The sequence below is a fragment of the Dermacentor andersoni genome, chromosome 5 (genome assembly GCF_023375885.2).
Source record: "Dermacentor andersoni chromosome 5, qqDerAnde1_hic_scaffold, whole genome shotgun sequence".
NCBI classification, from domain to species: Eukaryota; Metazoa; Arthropoda; class Arachnida; order Ixodida; family Ixodidae; genus Dermacentor; species Dermacentor andersoni.
In genome coordinates, this window is record NC_092818.1 from 162239265 (window position 1) to 162266590 (window position 27326).

A 27326-nucleotide genomic window follows, 5' to 3' on the forward strand; every position below is an offset into this window, starting at 1 on the left:
CGAACTTGGTATACTGTGTGATGGAACTGGTCCTCAACTTTTGTCTCTCTACGTTCCAATGTGCTCAAGACTACTATATGCGAACTTCCTTTACTGCACTTAGCTAACTCAGCTCAAGGTTTTCCAAACCTGGGATGTTTCTTCTTGCAGTATTTTTCTTATATTAATTACTATTATGTGAAAAGGAGTAACTGTAACCATTAAGGGTGACTATGTCTCATTTTTATTTTCATTAAAATAAGAACAAACGTTTATGACTGTTTGTACTTTAGCATTTATTTCAAACAGCAGCAGGAAAATATGTACACTAATCCTTAAGATCTAGCAACACACTGGAGTAATTTCTCGTGGAGGTACCTGACCCTTTGCAGGGCAGGTTTTTTTTCATCATACTCCGTGTAGGGAACCTAGAAATACAATAACACAAAACAGTTTCATAGTGTAGTAACGCTAACTAATGCATGAATACACATCTACAATGCTCACTTGTGTTTTAAAAGAAACATCAATTTTCTACCTTGAAAGATACATAAACCTCACGTTTTCATCTAAAGAAATCATATATGCAAAAGCTTCATTAAGAAGCTGAAAATCAAATGGCCCACTTATGACAGCCCCACCTGGGGGCTGTTTGCAGTACTTACTGTTTGCAGTACGCTCCCACTTACTGCAAACAGTTAATGAGTCAAATTAACTTTCATGTGGTGGCACTTGGCAACATATTCACAGGAACTAGTAAGGCCTGCTGGCGTACAGTACTCACAGAATGAAATGTGTCGATTTAGGGCCAACTAATGTTGCAACGTGACATCCCACTCTCAAGTAATTGCACTTATTTATCTACTTAAAATTTCCCTGTTGCGCTTCATTCCATGAGTATGGTACACAACCATGTGACAACAAGAGATGAATGTCTACTAGATATTTTAGCTCTAACTCATAACTAATCATTATCATTTCAAAGAAATGTAAACACACCCCTGGCTTATGGCAGTTATATAACTTGCTTCGCCAGTAACCAAGAAGCAAATGGACAAACAACAAGCCCTGTAAAATGGCTGCTAATCTGCTGTGTCATTCCTACCCATGCTCACACACACTAGTTACTCCATCACAATCTATTGCACTAATGGTTAAAAGGCCTACATAAAAGAAATTCTGATAATGCAATGCTGCAGTGCCCTAAACATTCCTAAGCCACTCGCCTGTGCAGTTCCCACAAATTATAATTACTGGAACTAAACCCATTCTAGCCACTACACTGTCTTACAAACTTTGCTACAATGTTTACAGAAACTGGGACCTCTTTAAAGCTGCGACTAGTTTTACTGGCATGAGATATGTTTGCCTGTATAGCTGTTGCTGAGAAATCACAAGCACTCTGGTAAATAATTACTTGGAAGTGGGTTTTCCTGAACAAAGATCTCATTATGTATAATTAAAAGACTTCACTATTACGAAGCAAATGTATTGAAGCAATATTTTAATTAAAAGCATTATTAGGATTGATTGCCAGGTTTTCCTTATACGTTTGGCCAGGTAGCCTCAAAATCGCAGCCTCAATAATAAAACAAAATTGCGCAACCAATGGTGTGCTTCGAACATGGTTTGCCCAGGGCAGGAGCACAATGCTCTGCTTGATAGGCCACAGACACATGCATGGCTCGACAGGGCAAATACCTCACCACTTCTTCTCTCAAGCAACCTAGTGCTTGGCCCATACATTGCATTGCATAGCAACGATTCACTTCTAAAAGTCAGAGCTTGCCCATTTCCTTCATCCTTCATAGCAGCTAGACCTTTGAGAGATGCTATGTGACATTGCCCGGCCATTGGGAACAACTCAGTACAGCACAGACGCAATACCCAATAGGTGTTAAGACTACTTCGACAGTGCATTGTGCATCCAGGTGTTTCCTAGTCATTTCTAAGCTCATATATCATGCTTTGTAAACCATGCAGAGTTGGGCAAACCTGCCATAGCAGCCTCCACGCCATGGCCACTAGAACAGTTGTAGGCAGGTGCTCTCAGAGCAATGTCAAGCATTCTCTTCCTCATTCTCTGCTAAACACAGCAGATGATGTGCACAGTTCAGCACCATGTGTACTTGTGGGAGCGCTCCCTCACTCTCATTGCACAGATGTGTTGTGCATTCCACTTGAAATGGAGCTACATGTTCTACTAAAAATGGCATTGGGTATACTTATGTCACAATCATGCTGTGTGAGACCAGGTGCTTAGAAAGTATGCATCAGTCTGCTGCTTGTAGCCCCTTTGCGAGTCCCAACAGCATAAGTGAAATACACACAAACTGAAACTTCAAAACATTTATTCACATGCATTGTGCAGCTAATGCTTCACATTAACCTAGGTTCTTGCAATGCGTGAGAATTGTGTTATTATTTATTTTTAGGGCAAATAACGAGCAGATGTATTTGAATGTACAGTTCAAAAGCATGCGTGCCTACCTGCAGCAACTTGTAGCCGAGATGTTTCAGTAGCCGCATTCGAAGAGCATTGACGCCAGTTGGCACTTGGCTGTGCAATGTGAAGTCCTTGTAGTCAAGCACCACCAATGCAATTCTACAGGAAAGAAGAAAACAGGGACAAATTCTACAACAGCAATAAAAAACAAGCACACCAGTCACAACGACATAGGTCATGGGAAAAGTTCTGAAGTCCCCGCCAATGAACAAACCTATGGTGATCTGGCTGAGGTTTTGAGTCGAGCAGGACAGGCTGTGCATTTTTGTCCACGATCATTTCTCCATCTGTCAAAAAAGAACAACACAAAGCAGGAAAAAATTTATAATAATAACATTATTATCTAAAATGCAGATATTATGCCCACGTATGTACGTTATTTAACAGCTTTATTTGAACTACTTACACGGGTATTTGAACTCACAGTGTCCATGCATTTTGTTTCCACAAACAAACATTGCAAAATGGTAACAGTCACTTTAGCATACGCTTAAGTGGATGAAGGCATTCGTTGTGTTACGTGACATTTTGATTCGAATACTTTGTTACATCCTATTACTTGTTTTCTCCCACCAAAGAATGCGGGTTCCAGTGCCTTAATTTACTCTACCTTAATTAACTTACCCTTATTAATACCAATGGTCATGGTTTCGACTCCCACCAAAGGGTAAGGGTTCGACTCCCACTAAAGGCCTTAATTAACTATCGTGAGTAACTGGGAATTCATTAACTTCTTAAATAACACCAAAGGTAGTGGGTTCGACACATGACCTTCACAATGTCAACTTGAATCCAACTTGGAGATATGGTCTGTTCGTCCATACCTCCAAGTTGCGTCGTAGGTTCAAATGCCTCAATTAATTTCGCTTTAACACCAAAGGTCGTGGGTTCGACTCCCACCAAAGGTTAAGGGTTTGACTCTCGACCTTCACAATATCAGTTGGAATCCAACTTGGAGATATGGCCAGTTCACCTATATCTCCAAGTTGGTTCGCTTGAGTTTTGGTGCCACAACGCCAGACCACGGATTTTTTGGCCCATGAGCCGTCCAAGGTTTTTGCCTCAAAATGTGGTTTGTAGAGTACTCAGCGATCCAAACGTGACAATTGGCGAACTTGGTGACTGGCACTTTTTGCAGCACCAATTGGCACTGAGGACATCAAGCTGACGAGGTGTGGTACACAATAAAAGCGGGGGCCGATGCGATGCATTGTGATTGCATTTGGCCTCCATGCAGTCACCCGGCGCTCACCAGTGGCGTAAAAAGCACCAGCCACCATGCAGGCCAACTAGTGCAGCATTTGAATCACTGAACCCCGTACTTTACATGGATTTTCACAGCCATGCCTTTTTGCCACTTAACTGCTAATAATCTTCATGGTTAACAAACTACAACTTCGCTTTTATATGGTGCTATGCAGTTGGCTGGTAAAGGCGTGCATTAGAGCTGAATTATTTTAACGATTTGTTGCAAGGCATAAGCCACAGCAATGTGACTCGCATAACTTTTGTGATTAAAAACACATCAAAGCAAACCGGCTCTCTTAATGCAGCTCCTTTAAGTGCCAGCAATAAACCCAAAAAAGTGTTCAGAAAATGACATTTACTTTAACTGCACGTATAAATAGGAAATTTCTTGCATATTCAAAATACAGTAAACTCCCATTAACTCAAAGCTGCAAAAACGGAAAAAAATGTCGAAATAAGTAGATTTTCGAGATAAGCAAAATCACAGAAATAGAATCCTTCTGGCCACACATAGACGATGTGAAGACATTCAAAGATGCTGCCATAAATATTGTCAGTCCCTTTCACGTGCATCTTGCTCAAGGTCACAATTCATAATCTGTGACTACACTGATGCAGCACCGACAGCATCTTAAGTGATAAGGCAAAAGAATAGACCAAGTCACTGATGCATGCATGAGGCCCCTAATGAAGTGGCAGTGAGCAGCTGAGCAAGTGCATGGAGCAATGATAAGGTAAAGATAAGCGAGAAGAGTGGCGTGGCATCTGGTTCAGCTAGCAAGCTGCTGCTATTAAAAAAAGTGAGTGCAAGCCATGCTGCTCCACTGCCTTTTCCCTGGTATTTTCAAAGTCGACATTTGAAGATATCTGGAGTTTGGCGCAAGATCTTTTCAAAATAAGAGGTGAAAAACACATAAGCTGACACCACAACCAGAAAAAAAAAAATTTAGACTTAACTGGTATTTCGAGACATCAGAGTTCGAGTAGACGAGGCTTTACTGAATATATGACACGGGGTAGCAAATTCACAACTTGTGTCTGAAAGTGCTCAAACGTAAAATGAGGAGGCGCTGGCGGAAGGTTTCGTCCATCTAGCTTCAGCCATTGCTGCACCATATCAAAACCATTGTCGTAGTCAGCGACATCAGAGTCACTGGATGTATCTATAGCACAGAATACCCCTGCCATCACTGTCGATGCCTGGATGCAGAAGCAAACCACGTTCGGAGCTTGACGACTCAATCAAATAAAGCTGTGCTTTCGTGAAAAGCGTGGCAACGCACGACTAGTAGCCTCCACTTTTTAAATCTCTGCCGAATGAGTGGAGTCTGTATGGCCCCTAGTGGCCAAAGAGGGAACTCACCAGAATGTCAAAACAAAATGGATCAGCACGACCCATTACTGGCACTAAGAGCACCCAAACTTGTGTAGAAGTCAGACCCGTCCTTGGCACTCTTTGTAAAAAAAATTGTAACCGGTTAAGACTCGTCCACAGTACTTAAATAGTTAAATAATATAGGCAGCTACATTCTCTTGGCAAAAAGAATCCTCCACATGAAAGCACGCCACAGCCCTTGCAATTTGGCCAATCACAGCACACAAAAGCAGTATCCCCAAGTGACAGTTCAAAAACACAGTCCCAGAATTGTGCTCGAGCACAGTGCCTGCCCCATAAATTATTTTTGCCTACCCAAGAATAAGACAGCATGGCAACTTACAAATGCAACAGCAAATACACTGCTCTATAAATCAAAAAGAATTTCCAGGGTCATGCCAGCCAATCACATCGACACAGTGGAGACAAACTTCTTTCAAAATGTATCAGCACCCCTTGGCAACCATGTTCTGGAGTATCGAGGTACAGAAGGAAGGTGCAGTGTAGTTTTGTGGGTGGGACTTGTACTGAATATTTAGGTTGTTAGGGTACTCGCGCTATGGGACTTGCTTGTGATCTTATGTTAACTAAATTCAACTAATACCATACTTAACACAGTTGAAACTCAATGTAACAAATACAGTTGAACCTCGATATAATGAAATATCAGATATAACAAAGTAAACGAACAAATTGTCTCACCGTTATAACAGTGTCACAAATATGTTTATAACGAATATTGGATATAATGAAGTTATTTTTGTGCCAGCTCTCACTTCTTTAAACGAGGTTTGACTGCACGAAATATACAGCAAATTATTGCACGTGACGAAGTAAATATATATTTAACCAAAATTTATACAAATTTTTGGTTGGCCATACTTTATTTCAATGAGCATTCGTATGATACAATGAAAATGAAAATTCCAAGACAATATTGGTTACAGCGAAGTAAATATTTGTTCACTCACAGCTCAATATATGTATTCTGATATTGGAATGCATCATGTAACCGCACAACCAACAAGGGACAAAGAAGAAACACACAGGACAGGCGCGGAACTTCAACTGTTGAAGAGTTGAAGTTCCGCGCCTGTCCTGTGTGTTTCTTCTTTGTCCCTTGTTGGTTGCGCGGTTACATGATGCATTCCAATATCGACCACCAACTAGCCCGCCTATTCCTGTTAAATATGTATTCTGATAGCCAAAAATGCCAAATACTTCGCAAAAGTACCTTATTATGGCACATGTTGTACGTGCATGTGGTTTGTACTACAAACAGGGGTGCAGTTCCAGCGGACGTTGCAGCAAGCTTAGAGAGTGGCAGAAAAAATGCTGAAGTTACGGCGATGCAGCCATCGCATTATCCTGAAGCTCCAGCTGTTTCACCTGTGCCCATTGGCTGTGACGAATTCACAGGCCGAGCCGCTGCCACCTGTTCGACAGGCGTTCATTCTTGCATTGTTTTTTTTTTTGCCAACACACGGTTGGAGAATAAAATCACTGTTACTGCCATGCTGCGTATCCTTCAGTAGGGTGGATGGTGCAGGCAGGATGCTTGTCACTTCCTTTCAACGGTGCCATCTGCACAACGTATGTGCATTCATATTTTCTCTGCTAACTCGAAAAGTTGAGTAAACCCTGGTGAAGAAACTAGTGTTTTGCAGTGTGGAGCAAAACTTGATACAGCAGCGTGAAATGCCTGTCCAAGTTCCATGCAGCTACAGTAGAGTCTCTGATGGATCCCGCATTTGCTTGGCGTGTAAGGCCGTTCATTCAGGTGAGGGACAGTGGCGCCGCCAACATTTCAGTAAAGAACGCCTCGGCGTGGAGCTCGTGCAGGGCCTACTCCACCTATCTAGAACACTCCAGTGTATGTGCATTTTGGCGAGTGGCTTGGCTTGGCTGGCATGCAGCTGGCAAGCCAAAACGCTGATCCCATGGAATCACACCAGTCGCACGCTTGCATACTGACAACAGTACAAAGCACGTGCTACTTGTAATTTAGTGCTGCTCACACGCCATGTATCGGCACAGCAAGACCATCAAATTCAACAGGAGACCCTCTGCCAGCCTGTCATAGACACCATGTACACTCGATTAATCTTGCATAAATGCAATTGTGATTTTTTCACTGATATCAGAATTTATGCTTATAATGAACATAGATATATTTGTGTTAGATATCACTTCATTAAAAGAGCTATGATATGGTTGTCCAATTGTTCTCAGTTTAATTTTGTAACTGATAGTAGAGGGCACAATATGGTTATGCACACAAAGAAACTGGGCACTCAGCCCACAATTTAACTGGAAATTTCAATTTGTAATCGCTGCCTCTCTCAACCTCCCCTACCAACAGCAACCGCCATTTTGGCAAGGCTGTGTGACGTCAGGAACTGAGAGGCCACTTCTTCGTCATCTGCTTTTAAACAGTTCGAGACCACAGTGGCCATCTCTCTCCAGACGCTCTAGCACTCAATGGCTTAGAAACGGCATCACCGCTGAATTGTACCTACAATTCCTTCACTAGCGTGATAAAAAGTAGCTGCAAACCAACAAGTTGCATTGAAATGCACATACAAAAACAAAACGACGCATGGTGGCCATGACATATTTCCAGCTCCTGCAATCACTTCCAGTGTTTTCAGTATGCAAAAGCATGGCCTTCAAGACCAGCGTCTGTTACCTGAGGGAGCTGTTCTTAGAAGTGCATTTTGTCACCATTTAGTGTCGCCAAGCTGCTTTACGATTCAACAGTTACATTGAAAAATTCAAGTGCAAATTCCCTACTGCACCGAATGCACTCAAATTTGGCCAGCTTGCTGGGGAATGTGTACGGTTTAACATGCAATTCATAACTTCAGCTCAAAAATTTGGTGTCATGTCCCCTTTAAACAAGGTTAAACTGAATCAGGTTTCCGTATCGTGAATAAAAGGTGGGATGAAGAGTGTATGCATAAATTTGGGCACTCACAGAACCCAAAAGAGTTAATCATGAGATGCAGTATGGAACATCCAAACAAAGCACTTGCCTGCAGTAAGTCCATAAGGTAGGCTTGGGCTCTGTGATAAGTATCTCCCCAGAGGGGCAAGCTGCGTCAGTGCTTCCCTGACTGAACGCTGCAGTGCTCCTGCTTCTGGCACCTTGTGGTTCTGCTGCGTAAATGGTTTTTGAACATACACGTCTTTCAAAATTACGCTGCCATTTAGGATTACACTTAAACAGCATGCTCATGTGTACAGTCTAACCACTTATAACAATATTCAAGTGCCACGAAAATTCCATTATTATAACCGATAATTGTTATAACCGGGTTGCATGAAAAAATCAACATAGGGGGATGGCAGAGCTGATGTAAGAAAACTATAATGGTAAGGAGGCCCCCTAGTGCCCCTCCCCACCACCTTTCTCCATCAAGCTGCTGATTGTGTTTACTCATTTAACTGCTTCCTGGGCGCTCCAATCATGTGTATCAAGCCGCGGCTATCGGCGTTAAAGAATAACACTGCTATAACAACTGCAAAGAGGGGTCACAGGTGGCAAGTGACGCCGAGGCATTGCTTTGGTGGCCCCAAAAGGGGCCTTTTAAAAATTGTGAGAAGGCTGCCGCAGCAGCCTGTCAGCTTGAGAAACCCAGAAGAAACGCTGAGGCAAGATTACCACAAGCATCTCGCCACGTACTTCTCAGTGGCTTGCATGAGAAAACCCTATGTCCATCAGCCTTGCATGCTTTAGGCAAAGCTTGCCGACATCCTTTTCCAAGGCATCCAGGTGCTCTACGTAGTGCAGCGGAAGGTTCCTCGTGAAAACGAAGCCCCGAAGGATACTGAATCTGCCGCAGGCCTCCTGTGAGGATAACGCTGAGGCAGGCTGCCCTACCGCGTCATCGCTACCGTCGTCGTTGTCACTATCAGATGCAAGCATGTTCGCAACGATCGCCTCATCGGTTAGAAACACTTACATCGGTGTCACACGTACACTTGTGATCGCAATCAGCCCCGATCCAGATCGAAATTCTCGACTGTGATTGGCTCTCTCACGCATTTTGCGCAAAGGAGCCAATCACGACTGAGAAATTCAATCCGAATCAGGCTTGACCGCGATCAAAAGTGCGCCTTGTGACACCCGTATTAAGCTTTCTTTTCACCGGCAACGTCATGCATTGCCGATGATCGGCGGGTGGATCAGCCATCTTCCGTTTCGGTGGCGAGTCAAACGAGGCTGAGAAACCGCGTGGCCAGGAACGATTTCGACGCAACCAACAAAGACGAATGCAAACGATAAAGCTGTTTGCAGAACTGCACTGAATGAGGAGCCAGCGAGCAACATGCCAGAAACCTGCGAGCAGCGCAGTTGGCGCGGTCGATTCGTGTTTTAGACGGTGAGGCAGCTTAGAGCTATCGGTGCAAGCCCATTAGTGTTCGGAAGGGTGGAAGGGTGTGGGAAGTGAGGCGCGCAGAGATAGCTGGAAAATGAGTGTGTGGCGGCTGTTGAAGCAGCGGCCCATCGTGCAACGGCTCAAATTTCTCGTTTTATTGTTTTCTTTTCAAGGATTTCGCATTTCACTACCTTTTGGCTTGAACACCCAGCAGCCAGGCTTCGTCGTTATAACCGATAATGCGGCATCTGAGCATTGTAGTAAGCGGGTTATTTCACCATGGAAAACATACAAAGGTTGACGGTGCAGCAGCTTCTCATTGTTAAAACCGGTATCGATATATTGTTAAAACCGGTATCGTTGTAAGTGGGTTCGACTGTATCACACTTTCATAGGAAGCAGATGCTAGTTTAATACTGAGGATACTGCAGTACATATTTTTCCAATCACATCACCCAGACCAGATGGAATCTGAATGGAATTCCATTGCTAAAAGCTTCATTTGCTTTTTATAACCAAGCAGTCTGAAACCGCATGAATTTCACAAAGCAAAATGGTGCCATTAGGCTAACACACTTAAGGAATCAAGTGCACCATAATCAAATCAAGTCAGTCAAATTTTGGGTTTTAACATTCCAAAGCAAGACAGGAATTATGAGAGACACTGTAGGGGGGCGTCTCTGGACTAATAATTTCGGCCACCTGGGGTTCTTCCAACATGCAGCTAAACCTAAGCACACAAGAGCTAATGCATTCCTCCCCTACTGGGGTATGGCCACTGCAGACAGGAATCAAACCTGCGACCTCATACTTAACAGCAGGATGCCATGGCTATTGTTTCACTGTGGCAGGCGGCTGCACCATTATGAGGTACATGGATCTAAAGCAGCAAATGAGGCATCTCTACAGTAATGTTGTCGCTAAAACTCCTATACGAGTAGTCTGGGGGCATGCAGCTGGATGGCATAGCCAGATGAAAGGAGTTGTTTACATAGCTAACCGTGAATGTCGCATCGGATACGCTGAAATCTCACCTCAACAATGGATTCAACCATTTCTTTTGGAAAAGAAGGACCGTCAGGAAATTCCAAGTCGTTCACTGCGATTATGTTCAGCAGCTTTTGTCGTGAGGGCACAGCAAGAGACGAGTCCTCTGGTAAGAAAATAAGCAATAACAAGCAAGGGCCAATTAATGCTAGAACAGGGCAAGCGACATAAGTTGAGCAAGGGACTTTGCAGCTAAACTGCAAAATTACAATGTGCATCACTACAATACAAAAATGAGAAACAGCACGAGTAATGCAGTCGATACTAGGAAAACAAAAGTTGCATTCTCAGTCAATCACTTTCGAGAATGCCATTTTTTATGGTTGCGCACTGGCTAAGCAAGCGTGCAGAACACTCTTCGTTGCAGTGAAGCATTGCATCAGATGCCACGTCACATAAAACTGAAAGTATCCCAGAGAGTGACCGACCAAGATCATGGCACCTGATGACAACAGAGTGTACTGAGCAGAGAATTTTCCTTGGTCCATACCTTAAGGAAGCAAAATCAGTGAAGCCAAGGAAAGCAATAAGGAATAGAACACTTTATAATGAGTGGCATCTGCTATATCTTTTGTTTGATGGTAGATAAAGTGAAAAAAAAGAGACAGTACACCACCAGTGGATTAAAACTGCAGGTTCTGTAACTTGCACATTGCTTTATTAATTTTGTACAGATCTGGCCACCTTCCCATTTAGTTTCCTAGCCTGTCCACTGTCTATGGTACAATTGGCTCCCTGTGAGAAAAACCTGGTGGCACCTCACCTCAAATATCTGTCTGTTTTGTAAGACGTTAAGCTTGAATGACACGAGCTGGAACTACAGTTAAACCCCGATATAGCAAAACATCAATACAAAAAGAATTCTTGATATAAAGAAGTATTTCACTTTTTGTAACTTCTTGTCACAGAACACCTTGAACTTTGAACCTCAATACAGGGTGTTTCACTTAACTTGAGCCAAACCTTAAAAATATGCAAATGCTATGTAGCTGGACAGAAACAAGGTAATGTTGTTTGCCGTGACTTGGAGATACTCAGAATATTTTCTGCATACTGCCTAATTAGATAATTAGTCTTAATTAATTAATCAGCATCTCAATGATTATAATCAGATGAAAAGTGCCAAGGAGAAAATCCCGATACAGCTTTCTGTCACTCAATACCTGCTACATACAAGTGGGAACACAAAAATAGCCGGAATTGTACTCCTGCGCATTGTGTACTTGTAGTACGAGGTTTCGCTGCTAGGGCACTTTAGGAGGACCTCTCGTGAGTCAGTATGCCAAGTGGCATCAACCGACAATGACGCCTGTTGTTTTTCTGGCAGTTTTGTTTGTGTGTCTGTAGTCTACTCGTGACAAGAAATGGCAGATTCTCACAAACAATGTGCGGCTGTGAAGTTTTGCTGAATGGCTCACTCGCAGCCAAACATATAGTGCATGCGGAGTGATAGGATCTTATTGCACTTGAAATTTATAGGGAACATGCTGCTGCTCTGCTTCAGTGGTTGCTCTTGGTCACACGATTTAAGAGGTGCATTCTCAAGCAGACTCTTTTAATTCCACAATTTCACCATCTGTGCCTGTGAAAGTTTCTATTTATTGTCTCGGTATTTCTTCGCGGTGGCAGTGAAATTTTGTTAAACTGAAGTCGTGCATAAACACACTTCGTGTTTATGCACGACTCAGCAAGAACGCAGGAGAAACTGTTGTGATGATGCAAACAGAGAAAGAACATGGTCTCAATAAAACGCAAGTGTATGAATGGTTTGCTCGGTTTAAAAGGGGGAAATGACCATTGAAGATCAGCCCCATTACAAACGTCCTTCAAGTGTGCGAACTGGGGACAACATTGCCAAAACCTATGATCTCATCAAGGAAGACTGACGCAGAATAAACAACCAACTTGAAGACTTATCCGGGTTATCCTGGAGCTCCGTTCAGCGCATTTTGCAAAACGATTTGGAAATGCGACGAGTGGCTGCTAAGTTTGTGCCCAGACTTTTCACCAAAGAGCAAAGGGATCGTTGCATGGAAGCCTGTCGTGCAATAAAGGACGCAGTCATAGACGATCCAGAGCTTTTAACAATAATCATCACAGGCGATGAGTCATGATGCTATGGGTACGACCCCCGAAAGTAAACAGACAAGTCAATGGAAGTCACCTGGCTTACCTTACCCAAAAAAAGCTCGTCAGGTTAAATCGAATTTGAAGAGGATGCTGATCTGCCTTTTGACATTAAAGGGACCATACACTCAGAATTCTACCCTTAAAACTAAACTGTCAACCAACAGTTCTATTTGGAGGTGTTGTAACGGCTGCGCAGAATTGTGGCTAGAAAAAATTCGGCCTTGTGAAATTCCGGCGAGTGGTTCCTGCATCATGAGAATGCTCCCGCACACACGGCTTTCATTGTTCTTGTTCATAGAACAGCATGTATTTAGAACCTCAATATAACGAAGTGTGTTTACGCACGACTTCAGTATAACAAAATTTCACTGCCGCCGCGAAGAAATACCAAGACAATAAATAGAAACTTCCGCAGGCACAGATGGTCAAATGGTTGAATTACAAGAGTCTGCTTGAGAACACACCTCTTAAATCGTGTGACCAAGAGTGACCGCCGAAGCAGAGCAGCGGCATGTTTCATATAAATTTCAAGTGCGATAAGATCATATCATGCCGCACGCACTATATGCTTTGGCTGCGAGTGAAAGTGCGTGAGAGTGAGCCATTCAGCATGAGCAAGGGGAAGGGGGATGAGGGTAGAGAGCTCGCGGCAATGCATACAAGTGTGCTTGAGGAGTTGATGAGTAGGGGCAGGTTCATGTGCATCTCCTCTTATAGTGCAGCCATGGATGAGCGCATATGCTGATAGCATGTCCTGCTTTAGAGATAATATGCCGCGTGTGGAAAGAGTGGGCGTGCTAAGATTTCATGGCATAATGTGCATTGTTTTCCCGCATGTTTAGTGCTTGAGGTTGCATAACCTCACATTCTGGAGATTCGTTGAAGCGGGAGGCAGACGAAGCATTCGGCCACAGCAGTGGGCACAATTCATGATAGCCCCGTCCCACTGGGGGCAGCACGATCAGCCACGAATGTGAAGTGGACATGAAAGCGTGGCGTGCTTCGCTTAATTCATATCGCGGTTGAGAAGATATTGTTGACACAGCATGAAAGCATATATTTCATTGCCAACTCTCGAATTCAACAATGAATTTTTTTTTTTCATTCAAGTTTGCTTTTTTGGATTGCTTGCGGCCTCTTCTATGTAAAAACAACATCGATTGGAGACTGCACTATTTGCACAAAAGGCTGAATTTCAATACAACAAAATTTTATATAACGAAGCAAATTGCTGATTTTACCAACTTTGTTATATCAAGGTTTAACTGTAGTTGCTTTAGTAGGCTGATGCCAGGGAGCATTTCGCATTATGCTATTGATCAGGCACACCTTTAACATTGAAAATTCCATATAGCAGAAAAGACGGCTTTCCAGACTGTCTCCTGGAGGCCATGGTCCTGATACGAGGTAATCATTACTGCTTGCTTGTCAGGCGAGCAGAGCATATTCTTCATGACCCAATGTGGGTCATGAAGAATGTGTGCTCTTATTTTGTGCCATGAGGAATGTGTACTGCTTGTCTGACAGCAAGCAATAACAACTTCTATACGTAAGAACCATGGACCTCTGGGAGACACTACAGAGCCACGACCTTGGAAGCTGTTCAAAGCTGTGCTACCTGCAGTGCCTTGCCATGGTTTTATAAGCTAGAACAGTGCTTAATTATTAAGCGAAATGCCTTTACGTCTGTTCCAGATATGCTTGGACACTGCAAGCATGCCCTGCCATGACGCAGAGACCTTTCTACACTTAACTTTGGGGTTACACACCCCAGCAGATTCATGTCAATCTGTACTGCTGGCACTGTAGAAGATGTAGAACAACTTGTGCTGAACAACACTTTGAACTTTGAAAATAAATTGTTTCCTGAGATCAAACTGTTTCCATCCTTGCAAGTAAAGGACCCCCCATTTTTTTAGATTTGTCAATCCCACAACTGCTAGTTGAGCAATTCACTTTGAATTTGCTTTGAACCACAAAATTCATATTTGCACGAGCCTACAAACAGCACCACTTACCCAGGAGAGGAGTGTAAAAATGGTGCTGGAGAACAGAATCAAGGTGTGTCTGCTGAGCTTTGCCAAGCGATACTAGTGACCAGACAATGTCAAGCCAGACAGCTGGCATGGTGGTGAAGTGGCCTTCCGAGAGCTCCTCAAGTAGCACAGGAAAAAGCTGGTCTGAACACTCGGGCATGTACTGCAGCCGTGCAAGGGAAAGCAAACAGGCGGTGAAGTCGGCTGGACGGCAGGAGGCACGGTGAGTCACTATCCAGCTGGAGCATGACTCCAGGAGCTCTGCAAAGATCACAGCAACAAAACCATATTGAGCAAGAGAAGTAGACATCAAAGCAGTGTAAGTGCAGAACAGGTGACAAGTTGTACATGTGATATCTCCTTAACACCACGAAACAAAGGATTGGTATCCACCTGTAGGCTACAGTTGAACATCACCGGAAGCTACAGTTGAACATCATTACAGATAGCACAAATATAACGAATTCATGGGTACAACAAACTATTGCTGAACTTTTACAAGATTCACATGCATTCACCTGAATAAGACTGTTTACCACCTATTCAAGAGCCAAAGAGTAGTTGGTGCCATATTTGTGTGCCAACACCTCCTTACATTGTGTAATAGTAATAAAAAAAGACTGTTTAAAACAAACCCACTTGAGCGCGCTGCGGATTATACCGAACTCTTCAGTGTCAGAACACCCTCCCTCTATACACACGAGTCGGGCTTCTTTTCAGCACACAGGCCATTGGTGGTGGCATGAGCGACGCTCTCTTGCAAGCATGCATAAAATTTTCAATCTAACATGCCAAGTGCACCCATTCCAGGCATAGTGCCATAAACTTGAAGGCATGCTTATCATCAGGATGTAGCCTCCATGATGAAGCAGAGCGCGTGACCATGCCACCCAATCTTGGAAGCCATTGTCAGCGCTCCGTAACTTCTGCTGGTTCCATGCGGTGATGTCGGCATAGTTGCATGTGGTTCAGCATTCAGCACGACAGAAAACGCTACCACTGAGCAGTGAAGAGCATTGACACACGCAAAAAAAGACGCACTGGTCTTAAGTTCTTGCCATTATTTTACATAATGAATTTTAACAATGCCGGTCTATTTGGCGATATACCATTGTTCATTGCAGTAAGGTGTAGCTGTACAAGGAAAATCCGTATAGATTGCTCAGACAGAAGGCTTCACGGTGCTTAAGGTTACAATATTTCTTACTAGGCACATTGAATCAGTATCAGCCATAGTGGCTCAGTGGTCATGGCCTTTTGCTGCTCAGCAAAGTCCTGGGTTTAATTCCCATTCGTTGCAGTCACAATTCGATAAAGGCGAAATGCAATGACATTCACGTATCATGCTTTGGATGCACTTTAAAGAACCCCAGGTGGCTGAAATTATTCCGGAGGCCTCCACTACAGCATCCTTCATAGCCCACTATGTAGCTTCGGGATGTCCAATTTAATTGGCGAAAATAAAGCTGAAGGTTGACCGCTTACCAGTGTGCCTCCAAGACAACTGGCCCACACCTGTGAAGCACGCTGCAACCAGAGAAACCTTGGTGTCATCAGCTAGCTGCTCCACAAAAGCTCCAGACAGCTGCTGGAGCACTGATGGCTCGGGGAAGCTCAGGGAATGGAATGCATGAAAGAGGCTGACGATTTCTTTCATGGAAGCATCCTGCAGCCAACATGCAGAAGGGCACGAGATTAGACCAGAGTAGAAGGGCAAGTTTCTTGATCATTTTTTAAATTATGTACACTCGCCCACAAAATACTGCAGGGTATGCAAACGCACCACTGCATTCCGTGATGTGCCAGTGCAGCTGCAGCGGCTGCACATCAAAGCAAACCTGTGCAGCTGCAGCACATGGGCTTCATGTTATCTACAGTTACTGTATATGCTTCCAGAAATGCAGACAAGACCTCACCAAGAGGAACTAAAGCTGCTACCAGAAATCGGGTGGTTTGCTGTGACTGAGCAAAAAGTCCGCCGCTGGCCTCAGCGTTATCGTACCACCTCATAACTGGCATGAGGATGTTCTCGCGCAACACACGCCACAAGGAATAACTGACTGGATCTCATGCCAACAACGTGTTAAAAATACACTAAACACTAACTCCATTTAGATTGATAAAGGATTCTTTCAAAACTCTATTTTTGTCAATTTCTCAGTAAGACGCTGATTACTCAGAGAAAAAAATAACAGCCAATTTCAATTCTTACTAATTTCACATTGAAATGTCGGTGGCGATATGTCAGTGTAACGTCACTGATATCAGAGCATTTTCCCATATTTGGGCCATTATGGAAAAATATAAATTCTTGAAACTTGCCGAGTTTTATCTCTGGCTCACTTAAAATACAATGTAGTTCATCTTTACTTTTAAATATTTACCTAGGCTCAACTATATGACGCCAAATCCATGATGTAAAAGTGAGCCTGGTGTGGAAAGTATCACCACCTGTCTTTTGTTTTTGCATGTTTTCTAGCTTATCCAAGCTCCTCTTACGGTAAGAGTGGTTATTTAATGGAATTGGCATTCTTACGATACTTTACTCACTTTCTGGTATCTATCTATGTCCGTGGCAGTATCTAACCATTTTCCTTTCATGTCAACTTGGGTCAATCATATAGCAGTGGGTATGTGCAGCTGGGTACGTGCCATTGGGTATGTGCTAATTTTAAATGAACCTCTATGATGTCAACTTGGGTCACTGGATTGGGCCACTGGGTATACGGCGCTTTTTAATGACAAAAAGAAATCATTAAAAAGTTCTCCAGCGCAGGGAGGAGCCCACGTCATACCTATGCAGACACCCTTGTTTGACTATATATTCAGACACGCACCAAGCACACAGATTTCACAATGATGCTGTGAGATGGCACGGTGTTCCCAGAGGGAAGCGCCAGAAAGGAGCCCGGCTCCAGTACATGCCTTATAAATGACATGTTTCAGCAGTGGCAATACGATGCCACTGCACTGCTTCAATGCTAATTGTATTAACATCGACAATCATCCCGAAATGGTTTCTGCCAGATCTTTCTTTATATTGTAGAACGGTAATTTACTAATGCAGCCAAACTTATTCTTTTCGTTAGTGTCCTTTTCAGGAGTGACACTCACCTCTGGCCCCTTGGACAGGTAGAAAGCGGCGGCCTGGAGCAGGGGTGTCGGCCTCAACTTCAGCCGTGCAAGGGTGCGCACGAGCAGGCGCACGTCCGAGCGTGGCAGGGAGCCCACCAGCTGCAGGGCCCGATCTTGCACCTCAAGCACAAACCTCCGCTTATGCTCGGCGGCACCCATGTGCTCCACTGTCTCCAGGAGCCACACAATGTCGCTCACCGACTCAGCCTCGGAAAGTCGCTCTCGTACGACTGTACGCAGTTGATCGACCACTCGTTGCTCCAGTTCGCTGCCTTTCTGTGTCTGTGAGCATGGGGCAAAGCTCAAGTCACTGGGCCACAGTTCTCAAAAACTGCACTACATTTATGCAAACACGATGCAAGATTTATGTGTAACAGAATTTGTTGCACTCATCACATCAGCCTCTTGATCACGATATAATGGCAAGATTGTCACAAGGAACCTATGAGATGTTTTCTAAAATCTATTAAGGATCCACAAGCATGTACTTCAGCAGTACCAAGTGCATCAATGTACTTCTGACAGCACTCACTATTGTAAAGGTGAATGCCTCTTGGGACGTAGAGAAGTCCTGAAATTCTTGACTAATTTCTGGCCTAAAGGTGCACTTCAAGAAACAGCAACACCACTAATACAATGCAAATTTTTTTGCCATGCACCAGGAACAGCTACTGGGCACTTGAGGCCCATCATCTTCATTAAGCCACGATATTCGCAAGTGGCAGTGACAGTATAAGCAGGAATGATGTATATAATGCATGAACTGCTTACAGATATTCATTTTACCCGTTCATTCCTCTGAGCTGTTGACAGTGGTTGTTTAACTCTTTCCTTACCAGGCCCAAAGAAATCGACAATTTGATCGACAGTATTTTGACACACTGTTAAACATTACCTTTGAAATTTTTACACGAGTAATCCATGTGCCATATAAAGTAATGACTGCACTTTACCTGTAAGTCAGGTTTGACAATTTTCAGCACATTGATGAGTCTGGAAAAAATTTGGAGGACGCTTAAGCTTTGCCTTTAAGAGTGGAACACAATAGCATTCAAAGATCCCTGACTGCTTCTCACGCTTCCCGGCAACTGCAGCATACGTAACCATAATGTTTACTGAGAAACGCTCACGGCGAACACTATCCACGAAGGCAGGCTTACTGGTAGAAATGAGGCCTCTTGCGTGGGCCGCGATGCGACGGAGGCAAGTGACATCTGGAAGTGTTTCAAGAAAGCGGGCACGCCACTACGTGGACTCCGAGATATTCACGCGCCGGCCCACGCAAATGGCGGACACCACTGGCAGTCTATGAAATGCAGAAATGCTGGAAAAGGGGTTTGTTTGAGTTTTCGTGTAACAGAATGATGTTTTCTTGTATATTCAAATTACAATCCGAGAGCTATCATGTCCGTAGGTTGTGTGTAATCCATACTTTACGATTTTTCTACGTATTTTAGCTTGAAAAATACAATTGGTTCAATAAGTTCCTTGCGCCATATGGAGGGCCTGGGTATGGGTGGTTTGAAAATCTTTTTGCCGAAACAACGTCCGACACTGACACTGCATTTTCTTTGACACGGGACTCTTAACGCTATCGCATTAAAATAAATTTTTGAAGGAAGGTATTGTTGAAACTAGCCTCCATTACTCCTTGCACTTCTCCAGTCAAACAGTGCAAAATTTGTGGTTTGGTCGACTCGGTAAAATAATTCTTAAATGACAGGAGCAGTGAACCAGGGAAAACAGGAGGAAGGCGGGATGGAAATTCAAGATGATGAGCAAAACGAGAACAAGGTGAAAGCAGGAGCCAACATTTCGGCAAGTGGACTTGTCTTCTTCAAGACGACATATGCTTTTTCTCGCCACAGTGTATATAGGTGGGGTTCTTGTAAAGGGGAGAGGGCGTAAGGCGGGTGGGTGCGGCAGCGAAGGAGCAGTGAGGAAGCAGAAACTTCTCTTCGGCTGTCAATTTTCTGATCCACTGTATAGGCTTTTTTTAACGGTGTGTCAAACAACAACAGATGCTCATGAGTGCACGTTATTTTGATAATTGTGTTTGACTAATATCAAGTTCAATATTTTTACCCCCGTGGATTGCTTTTATCTATCAGCGTTTCGATATCATATGTATGAATTATTACAAGAAATGCTCTTTGCAGCGTGGAGTTTTCACTCCCACAAGAGCTCACAGTAAATTTCAGACCAACCTTCGGCACAAGCTTGACCAACAGTCTAATCTCTTACTTTTTGAACGTCGCCTGTGCAAATGCCCTTCTCATTACAGTACAATACTGTGCAACACTCAACACTGTACATTACTGTGCAGTACTGTAGAAGTATTGCACAAGGCACGTGAGGACTCCTGCGCCAGTTCAAGGCACACTACTAGGCCAGTTTGTTTGCACAGAAAAGCTGATAGAACACAATAATGAAGTATGAGAAGGTTTTGGATGCTCCCCAGCTGACAATCATTGGTTCAAGAGCCTAAATAATGAAGTAGAAAAGGAACAAGGTGATGACAATAATTGGTTCAAGAGCCTAAATAATGTAGTAGAAAAGGAACCGTGTGCTTGCTGCAATGAATAAATTACTTACACTAGAAATAGTAAATTATTACTTTCATTCACGCTTCTTGAGGTGTTTTTTTGAAGTTTCACATCGAAATTTTCAAGAACTATCTGAGCAGTTATTTCTCCTTTACTTCCATATGAAACACCAGTGATCAGGATACAATTTTATGTATGTTGCAGGTAATATGTCTTGAAATAGAGCGTTAATACATAAGAGCACTAGAAATGAAGAAATTTCAAGCGGTAAGGAAAGAGTTAATGCAGCATTGGGCCACATTATAACTGTAATAGTGTTTTAGTTAATTGTAAAATTGCAATAATTTATCCTCAGCATTATATTCATGGCCACATCACACACAGGCAGATAACACAATGAATGGGCTTTGTACTCAAATAAATGAATGCACATGAACAACCCAAAGTCATCCTTGCAGCTCAGTCACTAGTAAGAGAGCAATACAAATTACCGACAAATCAGAGCAAGTTAATGACACAACATGAAATTGCAATAATTGGTTTCTGCGGTGCCAAGTAACTCCTCCTAAGCAAACTCATATGAAGGTGCCTTATAGAAGTGCACTTCCTCTCTTACCCATGCACATGATAAGCAGCCACCCCATAATCCTTTCTTGAACTCCCCAACTATTATTACTTCATTTCCTAGTCAGTAGAGCTCCCAGCCATGCTCCTCATGCACATAATGACCAGTAGTCTCAGTCAGAAGTACTGAAGCCACCCCATGCCTGACCAGACCCACCACCAGGCCATTCAGCAGGGCCCTGTAGAACTTTCACACCTTTAAACTGAGAGGCGATGCTCTTCGCTGCCATGAGTTTAGCAGTGGCAGGCATACTCCAGGAACACACGATAAGGCCTAATGACAGGTTTTGACACCAGCTGAATGGCTTCAAAACAACTTTAACAGATAGTGACAAGCATCCCGAGGTTCTGTTGTGTTATAAATGAAAATACCTCAGTTAAATAATCTCTCATTTCAAAAGCTAAATATATTTTTTAAGTGATAACATAGGCAAGGCTGCCAGGATATAAAGTTCAATAAACACAGAACTGGTGTTTATGCTGCTACACAAATGTGGAATATACTTTAAGGCCTAATTTTTGGCAAAGGAATCCTCCATGAACTAGAATGAATGGAAGGACCAACCACAAAGGTAATTTTCAGCTTAGTGTACAAGGTACTACCCTAATGCATGTTTACGTTTCGTCCCTATCCCATTTCAGCTCACCTGATGTTTGACATGCAGGCCAAGGACTATGCAGAGGTTTGCAAGATCCATGCGTCGCGACCGCCAGAGTATGCTGTGAGCAAAGCACTCCATCAGACGTGGATCTTGTTGACGTGAAGGAAGTAACTTGCGCAATGCCGTGATAATAGCACTGTTCGGTATGCCTATTTCTGTGCCCTCCACAACTTTTTTGCACACAGTCTCAAAGTTCACTGTCGTCTGCGCAGCCGTTGGCTCAGACACCCTGGCACTCACAGGGAACTGCACATCCTCCTTGGGCCCCATAGCAGCCTGCATCAAGCACAAGGTCCAAGTCAACCATTCTTGGAGGCAACGTGGCCTGTTAATCAGTCATGAGGGCCATGTACAGGCCAATGCCTGTACATCATGATGCCTCTGCGGCAACACTTTGATGACCTGGTGATTAATCAGTGACGCAACACCACTCTCACAATTCAAGCTCCTGGTCAACAATCATTGTTTTTAAGCACTTGCAGATATTGGTGTCTACTGCCAATGTCAACATTTCAAGTAAAGGGAAAAGCACATGATCAGCTGTTGCCGTGGGCATCACATCAACATATATAAACAAACTTAGCAACGCTCAAGTAAGTTAAGCATACCACTTGGACATGCTGGGTGCCAAGAGCTGCGTGGCATCGTGTGGCTGCAAGGCTAAGTCGTGTAGCTGCCATCCACGACAACCTTAAAGTCACCCTCGCTGCTGGGAGCATGGCTTTGGCGTCCTAGATGAGCCTCATTTGCCTGCCACAGAACAAATGAAAAGAATCACTCCTCACTATGGCCACAGCATGCACACACAACAAGGCTGGTCATGCCAGCATTTGCAGTAACTAAAAATGCAGTTAATGCTTGTTACTGTTCAAGGTGTCTCACTTGATAAGTAGAGCGCCAAAAGCACTTCAAAATGGGAGCAGGGTCTCTTGTAACTGTCAGATGCACTGCGCTGCAGTTCACTTATGCCATTAACTGATTGTAATAATGGACTCCCACAAAACTGCATATTAAATGTGTGTGTGATCATACCAGATATGTGATCACAACAGTCAGATTTTCTTATTCATAATGGCTATAGACAGATTACTGCAGTCAGTACAAGCATTAAATGTGAACAAGTCAAAACAAGTCTGGCAGTTTGGGTGAGTTGGTACATCTTGAGGAAAATGAAGACAAAAAGAAGAGGTGAAGTAACATATAGCATTATATGTGTCTTTGTTTCTTTCTTTATCCTCATTTTTTGTGCACTACATACATAAAGTCAAAACAAGGTAGAATGTGTCCACCCATTTGCATGTTTGCAATACCCCTCAAAATTTATGTGAGTGGAACTAAAGTGCAGTTCTGAAACTGCATGATACACAACCAGCTACAAAGATTGCACATAATGCTCTCACATAATCATTTCCATTTTCTGGTCCTTGCAAAGAACTTGCACATTATTTCTCTGCAAAACACTTTCCCCACCTGGCAAGAGCCAGAAGCACTCGACCTAACTGATCCAAATACAGAAACTTGAAACTGATCCAAAAACTTGAAACTTTGGTCTGCAGAGTCTCTTCACCTTTTGCATCATGATGTCATCGTGAGGCTATCTCCTCATCCTTTCTATGAACCACACCATATAAAGAAAAATAAAGCTTCAACCACCATTAGCACTGGGAACCAAATTTGCACAGTTTGGAGTCAGGTGAAATAAGCTATGGCACAACATTCCCATTTGAGAATTTGTGCAGGATTTTGTGCACAATGCAGGCTCTAAGAGTGGTGTTGCCTATGAATTTTTCAGAGCACAGTAAGCAATACAGCTGTGGATGAAAATTAAATTTTGCACATCATACATAAGTTATTTTTTAGAAGACAGTATTATTTTTAGACACTATTATTTGAGCAGCAAGCAAGCAACCAAGATGATGGTGTCAGGTGTGACTGCCTGCTTCAGTGCAGCAAAGGAGTTCAGAGCCAGCATAATTGCTAAAATTAGTAGTTTTTTTGTTTTTTTATGCAAAGGTGTTAAATGGCCCATTGAGCAAAAAAGGCAGCGGCATCTATAGCAGTGAAACGGCACCTGAATTCTCATTGGCTGCGACTCCAGTTCAGTATGACGTTGGCAAGCCAGTATGACGCTAGCTTGCGCTTGCTGGCTCGGGCGACATATATCTTTATGAAGTCTGAAGCATCTACATCGTCAGTGTCCGCAACCTCGGAAGTAGTGAAGCGTGACCGCCCATGGCAGTACACCACAGACGAAGTAAGGGAGTGGAACAATGCAGCAAAGCAAGTGAAGAGGCATGCAGCGACATCCACCATAATCGTCAACTCTCCCAATACACGTCGGGCGTAAGGAGCATTAACGCAAACATTACTCACAGCACAAAGCTCGGACTGCTCAGCGACATTCAGTTGGACATTAATGCTTTTACATTCACAACCCCTAAGAACTGCTTAGGTTTTCTCATATTCGTTTTATGTATCTTTAGACAGGTCATCATGCGGCATATGACCAAAGCTAAATGGTTCCTATCGTGTAGAATGTAGCAGTGGATGAGTTGCTTGAGTTCAGAAGCAAGGGCATTAAAGTGGAGTTTATCCATTCCACGAGCATATTGTGCTCCATGACCTTATACATATGAAAGCCCTCCAATGACCTAAAACAGCTCAAGGAAGGAAGTCGAATAGCCAGGAGGGTCATGTGGTCTGCACATGGCCAATGGGCTGCATGCTTGAGAGCTCTACACTAGATGGTGCTATCCTCGAAAGGCATGTTCCAAAATCACTCCCTGTCAATTGAGAAGCCAGAACAGCTATGCGCAACATCCGCCCCAACACCCTTCAGAAGTTATGCTTACAAGATCTGGGGCTCGCACAAGTTTCTTCTGTCCCCATACATATGTCACTAACATACATTTCTTTATCTCTGCTTTCGGTTTGCTCCCCAGCGTAGGGTAGCAAACCGGATCTTCCCCTCTGGTTAACCTCCCTGCGTTTCCCCTTTCCTCTATCTCTCTCTCTACCAAACAGACTTTCTGACCCATGTTTACAGTAAAATAAATTGGTCACCAAGATGTGCGTTACACTAGACTAAGTGCAGAAGCACACTACAGCTTGCTAAGCTCCAAATCGCTAAGAACTTATCCATCCTCCGCCAACATTTTGTGCATTTTTACAGCACACATCCTGCCACCTTGGCTATCTGCAGAAGCACCAATTACATGGTTATACCTGCTATGCTTCCACCTAAAATAAACTGCTGCAAAGTAATTCTCCCAAACAATAATATTGAAAACAATGTCCCCACATTGAGCGTATTAACAATTAGAAATACAAGTGCAATCTAGAGCCACAAAACTATTTCTTGGCAGCTTGAGTGGATGCTGTCTAGCGGCTTTTCACTGGCATTGTGGAAATGCCTTCGAAGGAGACACAGAATTACGTTGTAAGCCATGCTGCAGATTAATAGGAAACAACACATTTCTTATACAAAATGATTTATGATATCAGTTACAAAACAATGGCACTATTTGAACATTGCAGTCAAAACACAATAGCATATTGGTGTTATATTCCATGCTGTCCACGTGGTCCACACAACCGTAATGAATTCAGAACAAGACAAAACTGCGGTTCTGATACAGCAAGGCAAATCACATGGTCTTGTGCTGACAGATGCTTTTTGAACATCAGTGTTCATGTCCAACCAATAGAAGATGTTGAAATATACTGACTCTGCTAACATGTTACATGCACTTTGTGTGTATGGTAACATGTGTTTCTCATCAGTTCACACGGTATTTGGGCACCTCATAGTGACAGCTGTAAATGCTGCAGAAAGTATTTCGAGGTCACAAAAGAAATTGCATTGTCCACTGTCGCACAAATATTCAGTGTCGTTTACTGTAGCATAACACAAGCGACAGTTCAGTGCTTCGAGTCTACGGCTTTGTTACCCTCCTTGACCTAAACAACGAACTTGGCTTATTGAGTGGCGCTGGTAATTCTACGTCAGTAACATCAAAGTCGATTGTTGTCGACGAAGGTGCAATAGTGCGGTGCTCCACAACATTTCCCGTGAATGCGTCATCAAACTTCAACTTCGGCCTTTCTCTCGGTGCTGGTACAACAGGAGATGATACTGACGCCTTAGGCAGCGTCGGCGGCTTCATGTCCAAAGAATTTTTCAGTATAGACTTTGCCACGCTGGCTTCTGATCCACCAAACATGCGCAAGATGTCGCCCGGACTCAGCAATGCGTCCGAACTGCAACTGGCCGTGGTCGCTGAGCAGGTGTCGCTTGACGAGTAAGAGAAGCTGATGTGGCCGCTGCTCTCGTCTTGCCAGCGAACTTTGCGCGATACTTCCTCGTGCGACATCTCGGGTGCGATGTCTGCGCGGGCTTCTTCCTGCTCTTCTTGCAACTCGAGGCGATCGAGTAGTTTCCAGACATCCGTGTCGGACTGATGCTCCTGCTCTGCGGCAGCCTTCTTGGACGTGTGATGGTCACGCACGCTCTTGCGGTGTCTCTCTCGCCAGGTGCTCTCCTCAGCCGGGTCGTACGGCTCCCGAATATCCACGTAGCCGCTCTCGCGGTGCAACTCGTCCGTGTACTTCATCCAGTTGGTGCGCTGCTCCCGCTCGGCTTTCAATCCCTCCTGCATCTTTCTGCATTGCTCGGCGCGCCGCTCGGCGATGCCCAGCGCCTGGCTCGCAGACCGCTCGGCGAACCAGTTGTCCCCCAGGAGCACGAGTACCTCGTTCGTGTGGATGAGCCGTCCCGGCATGAAGGCGAGGGAGTTGAGAGGCACCATCACCTCATGGCTCACACGGTCGGGCAGCGTGCGCAGCCGCTCGCTGAGGGCTTCGTAGTCGCGCTCGAACTGCGCCCAGCGCTCGAGCTTCGCGTCGCAGGATCGCAGGCCCTTCAGCTGCGACTGGCGAAGTTTTTCCATCTGTTCGGACTCCATTTGAGAAGCGCTTTTGTGACAGCGATGTCCCAATCTGAAAAGAGCGGAAGGAAGTCCACCTTCGGCCACTGCCCGATGCGCTCTGTCCACTTGCCGATTCTGATCGCTCAATCGCCGAGAGCGGAAGGCATCATCACGATGGACTTCTCAACACGGCAGCAGAGAACCCGTCACACAACTTGATGCTCAATAAAACCGCTAGAAAACTTGCGGAAACGACAACGTAAAGCACCTCTAACACTCACTGCTGAAGTAAAATATTTTTGTAATAGTACTAAATCTTCTCGAATTCTCGAAAAAAATAATAATCAAGTGGAACAGAGTGTTTAGAAATCGCATGTATCCCACTGCCGGGCGCTCTTGGGACGTGTGGGGGTTGAGCGTACACAGTCGCAAGGTAGCGAACACTCATTCGTACGCAACGTCCAAAATAAAAAGCGGCCCATAACTTGGAATGTATTAACAGTTTAGGCTTCTGTAAAGTTCTCTCAATAAGGACTGTAATGTTCGCAATATAATGAACTCACCTCAAATCGGGACGAAAATGAAGCTCATTTTGGCATACTTTTTTGCTACGGATCTGTCTCGATCGCTTTTCGTCGCTTGGTTGGCTTCGTCGTAATCACAATAGAAAAGACGCAGGCGTGTGAGAAAATGCGCAAATATATATATATATGTATATTTTTTTTCAT

The 27326-nt window shown here is 43.9% G+C and overlaps 2 protein-coding genes across 3 annotated transcripts; both read right to left on the bottom strand.

Moving 5' to 3' along the window:
- Positions 1-250: 250 nt before the first annotated feature.
- LOC126531534 (FAST kinase domain-containing protein 4) lies at positions 251-27250 on the bottom strand. Of its 2 annotated transcripts, none has more exons than XM_050179082.3 (11): positions 27162-27250; positions 22279-22420; positions 21656-21946; positions 17818-18120; positions 16189-16369; positions 14686-14964; positions 10525-10643; positions 8144-8264; positions 2700-2772; positions 2470-2584; positions 251-407 (listed from the first exon to the last, which is right to left on the bottom strand). In XM_050179082.3, exons 2-11 carry the CDS (start codon positions 22387-22389, stop codon positions 315-317), a joined length of 1686 nt encoding a protein of 561 aa, XP_050035039.1. In that variant the 5' UTR covers positions 22390-22420; positions 27162-27250; the 3' UTR covers positions 251-314. The 2 variants fall into 2 exon arrangements, with proteins under 2 accessions (XP_050035039.1, XP_050035038.1); XM_050179081.3 differs by having other exon boundaries at positions 8144-8267.
- Positions 25145-27155, bottom strand: LOC126531535 (unconventional prefoldin RPB5 interactor-like). The gene has a single exon (XM_050179083.2). The coding sequence runs from the start codon at positions 26632-26634 to the stop codon at positions 25606-25608; it is 1029 nt and encodes a 342-aa protein (XP_050035040.1). The 5' UTR covers positions 26635-27155; the 3' UTR covers positions 25145-25605.
- Positions 27251-27326: the final 76 nt, after the last annotated feature.

Excerpts from the sequence above, each read along its gene's own strand:
- LOC126531534 (XM_050179081.3), bottom strand. The coding sequence starts at position 22,389 with ATGCTCCCAGCAGCGAGGGTGACTTTAAGGTTGTCGTGGATGGCAGCT. Across the intron at positions 16,370-17,817 it reads ACCTGTCCAAGGGGCCAGAG|GATGCTTCCATGAAAGAAAT; the intron begins GTGAGTGTCACT and ends TGTTGGCTGCAG. Across the intron at positions 10,644-14,685 it reads TTTTTACACTCCTCTCCTGG|AGGACTCGTCTCTTGCTGTG; the intron begins GTAAGTGGTGCT and ends TTTTCTTACCAG.
- LOC126531535 (XM_050179083.2), bottom strand. The coding sequence starts at position 26,634 with ATGGAGTCCGAACAGATGGAAAAACTTCGCCAGTCGCAGCTGAAGGGC.